The 12,862-nt window shown below is 41.4% G+C and overlaps 1 protein-coding gene across 3 annotated transcripts in view; it reads left to right on the top strand.

Moving 5' to 3' along the window:
- The first annotated feature begins 5,219 nt into the window (after positions 1–5,219).
- FAT3 (FAT atypical cadherin 3) overlaps positions 5,220–12,862 on the top strand; it is a 520,003-nt gene continuing 512,360 nt past the window's right edge. For all 3 annotated transcript variants that reach the window (XM_077780625.1, XM_077780624.1, XM_077780623.1), the window contains exon 1: positions 5,220–8,511. In XM_077780625.1, coding sequence (XP_077636751.1) covers positions 5,220–8,511 — 3,292 coding nt within the window. The remainder of the gene's footprint in view (positions 8,512–12,862) is intronic.

Here is a 12,862-nt window from a genome sequence, read left to right as displayed (position 1 = left end):
TATTCCTGGCCCCTGGGGTCACTTATTCACCCCTGGAAAGAAAAATCTGCATGGCCTTCCATCTCGTGCTAAGATCCGCTCTCTCAGAGTTCACTGGGCAAGGGAGGCACATCCGACTGCTCTGAAAAATAAATGTCTCCAAGATTGATGGCTTGATGATTTCTTTGGAGATTATATCAAAATATTGATTGTGTTACTAAGTTGTAGAAAATAGGCTCTGAGGTTGGGAACTAAGTGCTTTGTTTAAAATAATCCAGAAGCAGGATAAATCAATGTGCAGAGCATCTAAAACACTGTAACTATCATATTGGCTTTGCAAATAGCTTGGCTTCAGTGTGGAACATACTATTTTTTTTTAAGCAGCTTAATAGTTTTTTTTAATGTTTTTTTCTTTTTCTTTTTTTTTTTTTTTTCTAGGAGAGAGAGACAGCGTGAGCAGGGGAGGGTCAGAGAGAGAGGGAGTCACAGACTGAAACAGGCTCCAGACTCTGAGCTGGCAGTCAGCACAGAGCCCGACGTGGGGCTCAAACCCACGAACCGCGAGATCATGACCTAAGCGAAAGTCGGACGTTTAACCGACTTAAGCCACTCAGGCGCCCCAGTTTAACAGTTTTCTTAGCATGCTTTAAAAAGAAAAAGCCAGAATCTTATTCTGGTGTTTACTTTTCAGAATTTTACAGAATTCCTCACTTTTAGTCTTTGTTTATTGTCTAAATCCATGGAGAAAACTGCAGGTTTTAAAAAATGTTTATTTATTTTGAGACAGAGAGCATGAGTGGGGGAGGGGCAGAGAGGGGAAGGGGCGGAGACTCTCAAGCAGGCCCCGCATTCTCCATGCAGAGCCAGATCAGACACGGGGCTAGATATCATGAACTGTGAGGTCATAACCTGAACTGAAGTCAAGAGATGGACACTTAATCGACTGAGCCATCCAGGTTTCCAGAAAACTGTAGATTTTTTTAAATCAGTTGGTGCCAGATTTTTTTTTTTCCAGGAATAAAGATACCCAAACCTTGATGACCTATTTTGGTTTCAACAACTGAAGCTGACAAGCTTAGTCCTGCTCAGGTTTTTAGAGTTCACTCCAGATTTCTGCACGCAGTGATACTGTTCCATTTCAGTGTGGCTTGTAGTATTTCCTATTCACATTTAAGACCACTGATTCTGTTTTGTAAGGAAAACATTGTAGCTGAAAGAAAAACTCAGTATGCAAAAGTACCAATTTTCTAACAGTGAAATTGAATGATGTGTTTTTCATGTTATGACAGCATTCTGTGCTTCGGAGGATTTACCAGAAGGATTTGTAGAAGTAACTGTCCCCCAGGGCACTTAAATGTTTATTTACAGTTAACTACTTAGAGGAGGGAGTAGCACCAGGGAAATTAATAAGGTGTCAGAAGACAGATATCACTGCAAAGTGATGATAAACCCCAGCCCTAAGATTGTTACATAACTCAAAGAAAAACTAATTCAATTGACACATGTTTGCATTTGGGATGAGCTCTGAACCTGGGAGTCCTGAGACCTGGATTAGTCAATCTCTTCATCTTTCTGGGTCTCGGTTAACTCAGGAGATCAAATCAGATGATCTTCTTTGAGTTCATATAATTTCTTGATTCTGTTTCCCAAAGTAAGATGTGCCTATTTTTTGGGATTTGGAAACTGACCACATTAAAGACCTCTGGGCCTCTGGTTACATCAGCACCTTAATGTTCTGCTCAGGAAACCAGTGCTGTGTCCCTCCTCCGTGGTATGTACTGTACTGGGTGCTGTTAATAGATTGATGCACAAATGCAGCTTGTCTCTGCAGTCAGGGTTTAAAATGGTGGTGAGGGGTGGACTAAGAAAAGTTGATTTGAGCTGAATTTACCTTCAGGGCTGTTTTCTTCCCTGCTGATCACAGAGTCCAGACTCCATGGGCAAAGTATCTGCAAAAGGTGTGCCCTCAGCATAGACTAGCGAGGGGGAAATGAGGCAGAAACGGAATTTGTATTTCCCTGGAGATGCTGGGAGTAAACCCAGTTTTCTAGTTTGCGAGACTATACGTGGCCTTAGATCATTTCCTAGAACAGCCTTATTTCCTTCCATTATGTCCCTAGTGAACCTAAAAATACCTCCTCTACTTTGGAGCATTCTCCAGTGATGAAATAAAGAGTCTATGGAGTGATCTGGAGTATTAATAAAGCTTCTTCTGGTTTATATCTGTGAGACCTAAAGAGGGCTTTGTCACTCCCATGTGTCAGCTGAGTGTGCTCCACCAAGAGGCAGTTCTAATTGCACTGGCCCTGGGGGGCTCTCCGTTCTCCTGGGTACCGCATTTCAGCCTCCAGCATCCAAGCTCCTGCTTCTCATATTTAGCACGTGAGCCATATCCTAAGGACGGACAGCCAAAGCAACTGCATATGAAATTAACTTCCCTCCTTTTATAAAAAGTTGCCTTGTTTTTCTACTTTTCATTTGTACTGTCTGTTCTGCTTATGAAACCCCTATATTAAACTGCACTCTTTCTCCTTGCTACTCTCTTTCCTTAGTTGCTTCAGCAGGTGACAGCAGGAGATCATATCTCATCCTCAGCCAGAGCCAGGCAAACGTGCCCAGAAATTTGCGTTAGAGTCTTCTGTAAGGCAGGGTTGGAAAAGAGATGAGAAAGCCTTGTGGGAGTGTGGAGAGGGCTTGGGTTCTAATCCAGACTCTGGTACCAGGAAAATGAAGTTGGACATTCTCTTCTACTAAAAGGGTATGATAACATGTGCCTTGCCAACCCTGGGTAGGAAAGTGTTCTATAAACTACACAATATAAGAGTTTAAGATGTTAAATGTCCGTGGGCTATTTTTCAGCTGATAGCTAGCCGGTAATTGTAACTAGTTTAGAAAGGAGATAACCAAATAGAGACGCTAAATGGGTTTCATGCTTTTCCATCAATAATGAACGGTGACTACTTCAACTGATTTAAATTATCATATGTGCTTCTAGAGGGCCTTAATTCTTGGTTATTGGTGATTTAGAGAGAATGATGATGTGATGGGAAAAAGCACGCATTTTAGGAGTAAGAAAAACCAGAGTTTGGGACCCTGCTCTGCTCCGTACCAGCTGGGAAGCATTGATTGGGCCAGTGCTCCCACCATGCAGGTTAACTTCTCTAACTTGCAGTTTCCTAACACATAGGTGGGTAAAACTGAAGCTGTCGCTTAGGGCTGTTGTAAAGATTAAATGCAACAAGTGGGGAAATGCCTGATACAGTGCCTAAGTCAGAGAGTGTACAAAAGGGTTCGTTTCCTGTCGCTTCTTATTTCCACATTACCCACAGAGGAGAATGAGAGGGTCCCACAGTGGCTGTTTCTTGGTGGAAGAACTCCAAATTGGGGGATTCTAAAAAACCCGAGCTGTCGGAGTGTAAAAAGATTTAGCTGTTCCTTGTGAAATTAGTCCTTTTATCCACACTCTACTTTAAAGAATTGACAGATTTTATTGGTTAAAATAGGAAAGTGTTTTTATCTCTTAATCTACGTGGTCATGGAGCTGTGGCAACTATGAAAATATAATAGTGACTGATGAAACGAATTGGAAGTAATTTTTAAAATTAGTTTTGAGAAATAAATCTCTTATAATTTAGATTTTCCTGGCATGAAATCTTCCCCCTGTGTTCTGGGTAGCACGGTCCACACATGGATATCTCTCAGATCATGTACTTCCTTAGCTATTGTCATCTCTGCTTTCTTTAATCAGCCTCATGGTATTGGGTTGTGTATAAATCTTGATCAGTTTTGAAGTCTGCACAACAAAACATGATAATGCCTTAGAAGCATTTCTTTAAAAGTTCAGTTATAAAGGTAATTATGTAACCATTGATGAGCAATGTTAATTGGAAAAATATTAGAAACACAAATAACCCCCAGCTTCCACAACACAGTCCTTTTTATTTTTATTTCTTTAACGTTCATTTATTTATTTTGAGAGAGAGAAAGAGCATGACCAGGGCAAGGGCAGAGAGAGGGGGAGAGAGAGAATCCCAAGCAGGCCCCGCACTTAGTGTGGAGCCTGATTCGGGGCTCAATCCCATGACCCTGGGATGATGAGCTTGAAATCAAGAGTTGGATGCTTAGCTGAGTCACCCAGGCATCTCAGTTCTTTTGAAATGTAAATTTGCAATTATGCCTTTAGGTATTTAAGTAATAATAGAATCATAATCACACATACTGTTTTTTTTTAAATATTTTATTTATTTACTTTGAGAGGGAGAGAGAGCAGGGGAGGGGCGGAGAGAAAGGGAGAGAGAGAATCCCAGGCAGGCTCCACTCTGCCAGCACAGAGCCTGACATGAGGCTTGAACTCACAAACCATGAGATCATGACCTGAGCTGAAATCAAGAGCCAGATGCTTACTGACTGAGCCACCCAGGTATCCTCACACATACTGTTTTATGGTCTTTTTTCCACTTAGCAATACATCTTACCATATTTGAAAACATATTTTAAAAAATAATTTTTAATAGCTGCATCGTATTTCACTCTATGAATGCGCTACAAAGTATTTGATAATCAGTGTCTTTTCAGTTCTTTTGCCTTTTAAACTACACTGTATTTTTTAATGTTTACTTATTTTGAGAGGGACAGGGAGACAGAGAGAGCATGTGCGAGTGGAGGAAGAGCAGAGAGAGAGAGGGAGGAAGAGAATCTCAAGCTCTGTGCTGTCAGCACAGAATGTGACACGGGGACCAATCCGATAAAACATGGGATCATGGCCTGAGCTGAAACCAAGAGTTGGATGCTTAACCGACTGAGCCACTCAGGTGCCCCTAAACTGTACTTTTAAATGTACACTCGTTTAATTATATCCACTGGATAATTGCCTAGAAGGTAATTCTAAGTGGTAGGTAAACGTATTTTTTAAGGCTTCTAGTACATATTTCTCAGGTGACCTTCAGAATGCAGGAAATGTTGTCCCAATGAACAATTGGAGCAGCAGCAGAAAAGTGATTTAAAAACCCAAACAACATCAGGTTAAATCCTAGTGATTCTGAATTCCTTGCCATCTAGTACAATGAGGTTTCTAATGCTTTTCCTGCATTGATGTTTTAGTAAAAAACTTTATAATGAAGTTTTTAAAAATACTGTTTCACCACAGTGCATTCCTATACCTTCTCCCACTTTCCTGTAGATTAACTTATCTTTTCTCTCTCTTTCTCCCCACCCCGCTTCCAGGATGGAGGTATGATACGATGGATATAACTATGGGATACCGTGTGGGTACACGGCCTCCTCCTTCTTGCCTCATCCTCCTGCTTCTCAAGCTTTTGGCCACGGTCTCCCAGGGGCTGCCGGGGACCGGGCCCCTGGGCTTCCACTTCACGCACTCCGTGTACAATGCTACCGTGTATGAGAACTCAGCAGCAAGGACCTACGTCCACAGCCAAGGTAGAATGGGCATCACCTTGATAGATCTGTCCTGGGATGTCAAGTACAGAATTGTGTCTGGAGACGAGGAAGGCTTCTTCAAAGCAGAGGAAGTCATCATAGCAGACTTCTGTTTCCTCAGAATAAGAACTAAGGGTGGCAATTCGGCCATTTTGAACAGGGAAATTCAGGACAATTATTTATTGATAGTAAAAGGTTCTGTCAGAGGAGAGGATCTGGAAGCATGGACCAAAGTGAACATACAGGTTTTAGATATGAACGATCTGCGACCTTTGTTTTCACCCACAACGTACTCCGTTACAATCGCAGAAAGCACACCTTTAAGGACTAGTGTTGCCCAAGTGACAGCAACAGATGCCGATATCGGCTCCAATGGAGAATTCTATTACTACTTTAAAAACAAAGTTGACCTCTTTTCAGTTCACCCCACAAGTGGAGTCATCTCTTTAAGCGGACGGTTAAATTATGATGAAAAGAATAGGTATGATCTGGAAATTTTGGCTGTGGACCGGGGCATGAAGCTCTACGGAAACAATGGAGTGAGCAGTACCGCGAAGCTTTATGTTCACATTGAACGTATAAATGAACATGCCCCAACTATCCACGTGGTCACTCACATTCCTTTCTCCCTGGACAGAGAGCCGACCTACGCAGTGGTGACAGTCGATGACCTTGACGAGGGGGCCAATGGAGAGATTGAGTCGGTTTCCATTGTCGCTGGGGATCCTTTAGATCAGTTCTTCCTGGCTAAGGAAGGCAAGTGGATGAATGAGTATAAGATTAAGGAGAGAAAGAAGGTTGACTGGGAGAGCTTTCCTTATGGCTACAATCTCACTCTACAAGCAAAAGACAAGGGGTCACCTCAGAAATTTTCATCAGTAAGGATAGTCCACATTGCCAACCCCCAAAGAGACAGTGTCCCGGTTAGGTTTGAGAAAGAAATGTATGATGTGAGCATTAGTGAATTTTCCCCTCCTGGTGTCGTGGTTGCTATAGTAAAATTAAGTCCCGAACCGCTGGATGTGGAATACAAATTATCTCCTGGCGAGGATGCACAGTACTTCAGAATTAATCCTCGGTCAGGTCTGATTGTCACAGCACAGCCACTGAATACTGTTAAGAAGGAGGTTTATAAACTGGGCGTGACAAACAAGGAAGGAGATTTAAAAGCACAAGTTACCGTTGGCATAGAAGATGCGAATGACCACACCCCAGAATTTCAGCAGCCGCTGTATGATGCTTTTGTGAATGAAAGTGTTCCGGTGGGCACAAGCGTTCTGATGGTTTCGGCTTCTGATAAGGATAAAGGGGAAAATGGGTACATCACCTATAGTATTGCCAGTCTGAATCTGTTACCATTTGCCATTAACCAGTTTACAGGTGTTATTAGCACAACTGAAGAATTGGATTTTGAATCCTCTCCAGAAACCTACAGGTTCATCGTAAGAGCCTCTGACTGGGGTTCGCCATACCGCCATGAAAGTGAAGTAAACGTGACCATTCGAATAGGAAATGTTAATGACAACAGCCCTCTCTTTGAAAAAGTGGCTTGCCAGGGAGTTATTTCATATGACTTTCCGGTTGGGGGTCACATCACAGCTGTCTCAGCAATTGATATTGATGAACTTGAACTTGTAAAGTACAAAATCATCTCTGGAAATGAACTCGGTTTCTTTTATTTAAACCCAGACTCTGGTATTTTACAGCTTAAAAAGTCACTGATGAATTCTGGCATCAAAAATGGTAATTTTGCCCTCAGGATTACAGCAACCGATGGAGAGAATTTTGCAGACCCCATGTCTGTTAACATTTCAGTCCTGCATGGGAAGGTGTCTTCAAAGAGCTTCAGTTGCCGAGAAACTCGTGTGGCTCAGAAGCTGGCAGAGAAGCTACTCATAAAGGCAAAAGCAAATGGGAAACTGAATCTGGAAGATGGATTTCTTGACTTTTATTCAGTTAATAGGCAAGGGCCGCATTTTGACAAGTCATTTCCTTCTGATGTGGCTGTGAAGGAGAATCTGCCCATTGGTGCTAACATCCTGAAGATCAAAGCCTATGATGCCGACTCTGGCTTTAATGGAAAGGTGCTATTTACAATATCTGATGGGAATACGGATAGTTGCTTTAATATCGATATGGAGACTGGGCAACTTAAAGTCCTTCTGCCTATGGACCGAGAGCACACAGACCTCTATCTCCTTAATATCACCATCTATGACTTAGGTAAGCCACAAAAATCCTCATGGAGGTTGCTAACCATCAATGTGGAGGATGCTAATGATAATAGCCCAGTTTTTCTTCAGGATAGCTATTCAGTTAATATTCTTGAAAGTTCAAGTATTGGTACCGAGATTATTCAAGTGGAAGCCAGAGACAAAGACTTGGGTTCCAATGGTGAAGTGACTTATTCAGTCTTGACAGATACACAGCAGTTTGCTATCAACAGCTCAACTGGAATCGTTTATGTAGCTGACCAGTTGGACCGGGAATCTAAAGCAAACTACTCTTTAAAAATAGAAGCCAGAGACAAGGCAGAAAGTGGCCAGCAACTATTTTCGGTTGTCACTCTCAAGGTTTTTTTAGATGATGTCAATGACTGTTCCCCGGCTTTCATTCCCAGTAGCTATAGTGTGAAGGTTCTTGAAGATCTCCCCGTTGGCACTGTCATTGCCTGGCTGGAGACCCATGATCCAGATCTTGGGCTAGGGGGTCAAGTGCGCTATTCTTTGGTCAATGACTATAATGGGAGATTTGAAATAGATAAAGCAAGTGGTGCCATTCGCTTGAGCAAGGAGCTGGACTATGAGAAGCAGCAGTTCTACAACCTCACGGTTCGGGCCAAAGACAAAGGGCGACCGGTCTCTCTGTCATCTGTTTCCTTTGTGGAGGTGGAGGTGGTGGATGTCAACGAAAACCTCCATACTCCCTATTTCCCAGACTTTGCCGTTGTTGGATCTGTAAAAGAAAACTCACGCATGGGAACAAGCGTACTGCAGGTGGCGGCCCGAGATGAGGACTCCGGGAGGGATGGAGAGATCCAGTACTCCATCAGGGATGGCAGTGGTCTTGGACGGTTCAGTATAGATGACGAGAGCGGTAAGTTTAATATTTTGTGCCGGAAGTACTGTTTTACCCCCCACGAATTGTAACATTGGAGAAGAGAAGGAATATTCTTACGGTGAAATAGAATGACAAATGAGGCTGCATTCGGTGCAGAGATGACACAAGCGAAAGCTTTACCTCAGGACGCGTTGGTTTGTGAGAAGACATGTTTATACAGTGGTTCCAACCATGGTTTTCAGTGGGAAACCCTGTGTTTTGTTTTTCTTGTTCAGCACTATTACCTGCTTATCTTTTGAGAAGCATAAGTAATTTTCACCTCTGTTGATTGCACTTCTGACCTTCACTAAATTAAAGGCCCTGATAAAATAAATTACATTTGGATTGGCTTTAAATTAGAAGTGTGAAATGGATTTTCAGATGGCTCTTATACCCTGGTCTTTCCTGTCTAGTAGAGCTTTGCTGGAGTGATATTGCAGTAGTTGCTCGGCCTTTCATGTTTCACAGGCACATCTGGCCTTTGAACGACAGGCATTTACTGTGGATACTCCATTAATATATGGTAGTATGCTCCCGCCAGGGTTTTCATGATCGGCTAGAGGGGACATACTGTGGATTTTGCTCATAAAAATTGGTTTTGAGATTTTATTTGTGAGACTTGATGTATAGAGACATTTTAAAATATGGGGCAAAATTACCCCAATATTTTCACTATCCCCCACCTATTATATTCACACACACACACACATACATTTTCTGTTCTTGTTATTGTCATTATTTATCTTTAAATGTACATGTGCCCGGACATGTGCATATGTGTCTATGTTCCATGATTAGCACTGTGCATTTTATAGTGTTCTTCAGATTGTAGTCACCTCAAGACAGGGGTTGTGTCTTCTCTATTCTCATATAGATGATACTATTAGCACTTCACAGCTTTCAGGGTACATTTATATATATTAACTCATTTTCTGCAATACTCACCGGGTGCTTTGCTCCCAGTAATGATAATGATGATTAGAACAGATAGTGGGAGGGTGTTATTATAGTGATAGAAAAAGAATTTGAGAAATTGTATTAAATATTGGATAGAAGTTGCAAAACTGAATGTACTATCACAAATTTAAACTGTTATTTTTGTATACATGGGCTCTAACTACGGTCAGTGTAAATTGTAAAATTGGTCTCCATGGCCGTAATGAAGATGAATGTCCAGAAAATTGTGTTCTGATGTAGCCACACACTCTATTTTATGATATATCACTTTTCATTCGACTGGAATGTATTTTCATTTTTGAAATACACAATGAGAAGGGAAGGGAAGTATCTTTATCAAGTGTCTACTCCATGGTAATACTTTGCACTACTACCAATGACTGCATGGAGTACTAATGGTAGGCACCACCCTATATGAAGGCTTTTATCGTATGGTCTTATTTAATTCTCCCAACTGCCCCATGAGGTACAACTAATCATTGTCAATTTGTGAACTGATATGCAGACAAGGTAGATGATTTAGAGCCTCGTTTCAAACTCAACTGTAAGTAGCTGCAGTATTCTATGCTATCTCCCATTTATTTTATTTATTTATTTATTTTAATGTTTTATTTATTTCTAGGAGAGAGAGAGAGAGAGACAGCGTGAGCAGGGGAGGGTCAGAGAGAGAGGGAGTCACAGACTCTGAAACAGGCTCCAGGCTCTGAGCTGGCAGTCAGCACAGAGCCCGACGCGGGGCTCAAACCCACGAACTGCGAGATCATGACCTAAGCAAAAGTCAGACGCTTAACCAACTAAGCCACCCAGGCGCCCCAGCTATCTCCCATTTAAAGACATGCATGGACTTCCTCCCATTCCTACATACGCTTGAATGTGGTGTTGATCTAAACTCTGTTAGGTGATAAGTGTTAAACTGTTTTTAAAGTCCTTACGACCTGGGGTTCATTGACTGATGGCACTGGCCGTTAGTCACTCTTCCTTTTTCAGAACTCTTAGTCTCATCGTTTGTGGCTCTCCAGTGAGAGAAGCTTATCAGTGGGACTCAGGGGGAGGTGCGTAAGGTGGGTCAAACAGGAAGGTGTTGGGTGGAATCATTAACCACTGCTCCCTAGAAGACTGGATCAGCCACGTTGAATTGTTTGTATTTGGAAACTTCACCTTGGTGTGGCTTGATGCAGAGAGGGGCTGGAGCAATAGAGTGACAGTGGCCTAGATTTTCCCTACACGTACCATGTTATTTTGTCCTCATCTTGGGTGTGATTTCAGAAAATGTGTGTATTGTTTCATCTGATGACATAGCTTCCCTTATAATTTTTGACTCCAAGAGTCTGGTATTCTTTGCCTCTGTTAAAAAACAAAAACAAAAACAAAAAAACCCCAGAAAACAAAAAACTCACTGCTCTAACTTTGTTCCGTTAGATTCTGGATTGTATAAAATAAATTTTGCCATGGATGATAATATTGCTACTTACATTTTGACATTGTCTTTTTACTTAAAATGCTCTCACTAATAAACAGTAACTCATTTGGGTGAAAGACTAGCTAAGTGAGTTGTGGGAGGTCACACGCCCATTAGTAAGATATAGATGGATATAGAACCTACTTGTCTCCTCCTTCCTAACTTGGTGTTCCTTTTTTTGCGTTCCTACACATTTTGCTTTACTTCCCCAGAGGATTTTTAATTTTTGAAACTATTGTAGCAGTTTTTATTTATTTATTTATTTGTTTTTAAAAAATTGTTAATGTTTGCTTTTGAGAGAGAAAGAGAGTGCAAGNAGAGAGAGAGAGAGAGAGAGAGAGACAGAATCCAAAGCAGGCTCCAGGCTATGTGCTGTCAGCATAGACCCCTACACAGGGCTTGAACTTACAAACCGTGAGATCATCACCTGAGCTGCAGTCGGACGCCTGACTGACTGAGCCACCCACATGCCTCTATTGTAGCAGTTTTTTACCCCCTTTACATAACACTCTTCTGCTCTCTTAGAAAGTATAACTATGTTTTTTTCTGTATTATAGGAAAGGTACATTATGGGACTGGATGTTGAAATTTTTTATGAAGTTCAGAATTTCCATATGATACTGTCCTTAAACATCTTACTTTCTCCCCTCTCCCAGGGGAAAAACGCAAGCCCAGAAAACCGATGAGGAGTGATTGCCAGGACGTGTGCCAGGGGGATGTGGGGGTTGAGGAGAACTTTGGCCAATGTTATGTCCAACAGAAGAAGTCATCACCATGGTGCTGTTGGATCTGCATTATTGTTGAAGCATCCATCAGCTCTTTACCTCCAAGTGCTAAAAATCATGGCCTGAACTACTGGCAGAATGAATGGCTGTTTAGCCCTGCAGCTGTTACAGAGTCTCAAGTCCAGACTCTTGTCTTCCTTGGTCCTTTTGGCATAGAATGGGCTAAACTTGTTTGGGTTTTTGTCTTTCAAGAACCTTTAAGTTAGCTGCCAAAGGTTATTTAATGGCTTGCATTGTCTGGTGGTTCTCAAATTTAGGAGTGCACATGAATCAGCTGGAGAGTTTGTTAACAAATGCAGATTCCTGGGCCCTTCCCCCCAAGATTCTGATTCAGTAGGTGTTGGGTAGTAGCCCAGGGATCATCATTTAAGCCCTCCAAGCATTCTTTCAATAGGTGCCTTGGAAACCTTACCCTGAATTTACTTGGACTCCTTAGAGAATGTCTCCCAGATTGTATCTTTTCTGTAAAGTCCTTTTCCTTATTCTTTTGAAAGGCAGGAAATTGAGCTCATATTTTAGACAAATTTCCTTCCTAGTCAAGTTTTACAATCCAAATAAATCTTCTATTATTCATTAGTGGTGATAGTTTTCTGAATGCCTTCCCGATGGATCAAAAATCTATTTCTGTGCTTCGGTAATTGTAGTGCTCCTGTTTTGTGAAACTGCATATGCCAGGATTAGTTGATCCATTTAGTAGTTTTATTTTCCTGACTTTTTTTTTTTTTTTTTCTTGGTGCTCAGTGAACAAAACCATACCTTTGAAATTTTTTACCACGCACAGGCATTTAATAAATGTTTAATAATGTTCACAGTAAATGGATTAACTGGGAGGCCCCCAGCTACAGTGGATTTGATCACAATTTAAATTACTAGTCTGGAAGATGCAATTTAATCATTTTTCCTTCACAATGAATGCATTCTTATTCTTTGACACAACAGGAATTCATATTCTTGACGACTCAAGTTTTAGAAGGTTTAGAAAGAACACATTGTATGTTTTTTAACTCTGATTTTCTATTAGATTCCTTTGTAAGCTGCAAACTAGAGCAGTGATTTCATTGTTTTATTTACCTGAGGTTAAGAAAATATTTTAATTGGGATCGACGCTTTCTAGTTCAGCGCATTAGTCATGGATGATTGGGGAGAT

Source organism: Crocuta crocuta, unplaced genomic scaffold, assembly GCF_008692635.1.
Source record: "Crocuta crocuta isolate KB4526 unplaced genomic scaffold, BGI_CrCroc_1.0 scaffold78, whole genome shotgun sequence".
NCBI classification, from domain to species: Eukaryota; Metazoa; Chordata; class Mammalia; order Carnivora; family Hyaenidae; genus Crocuta; species Crocuta crocuta.
This window is presented reverse-complemented; position numbering and strand designations above follow the sequence as displayed.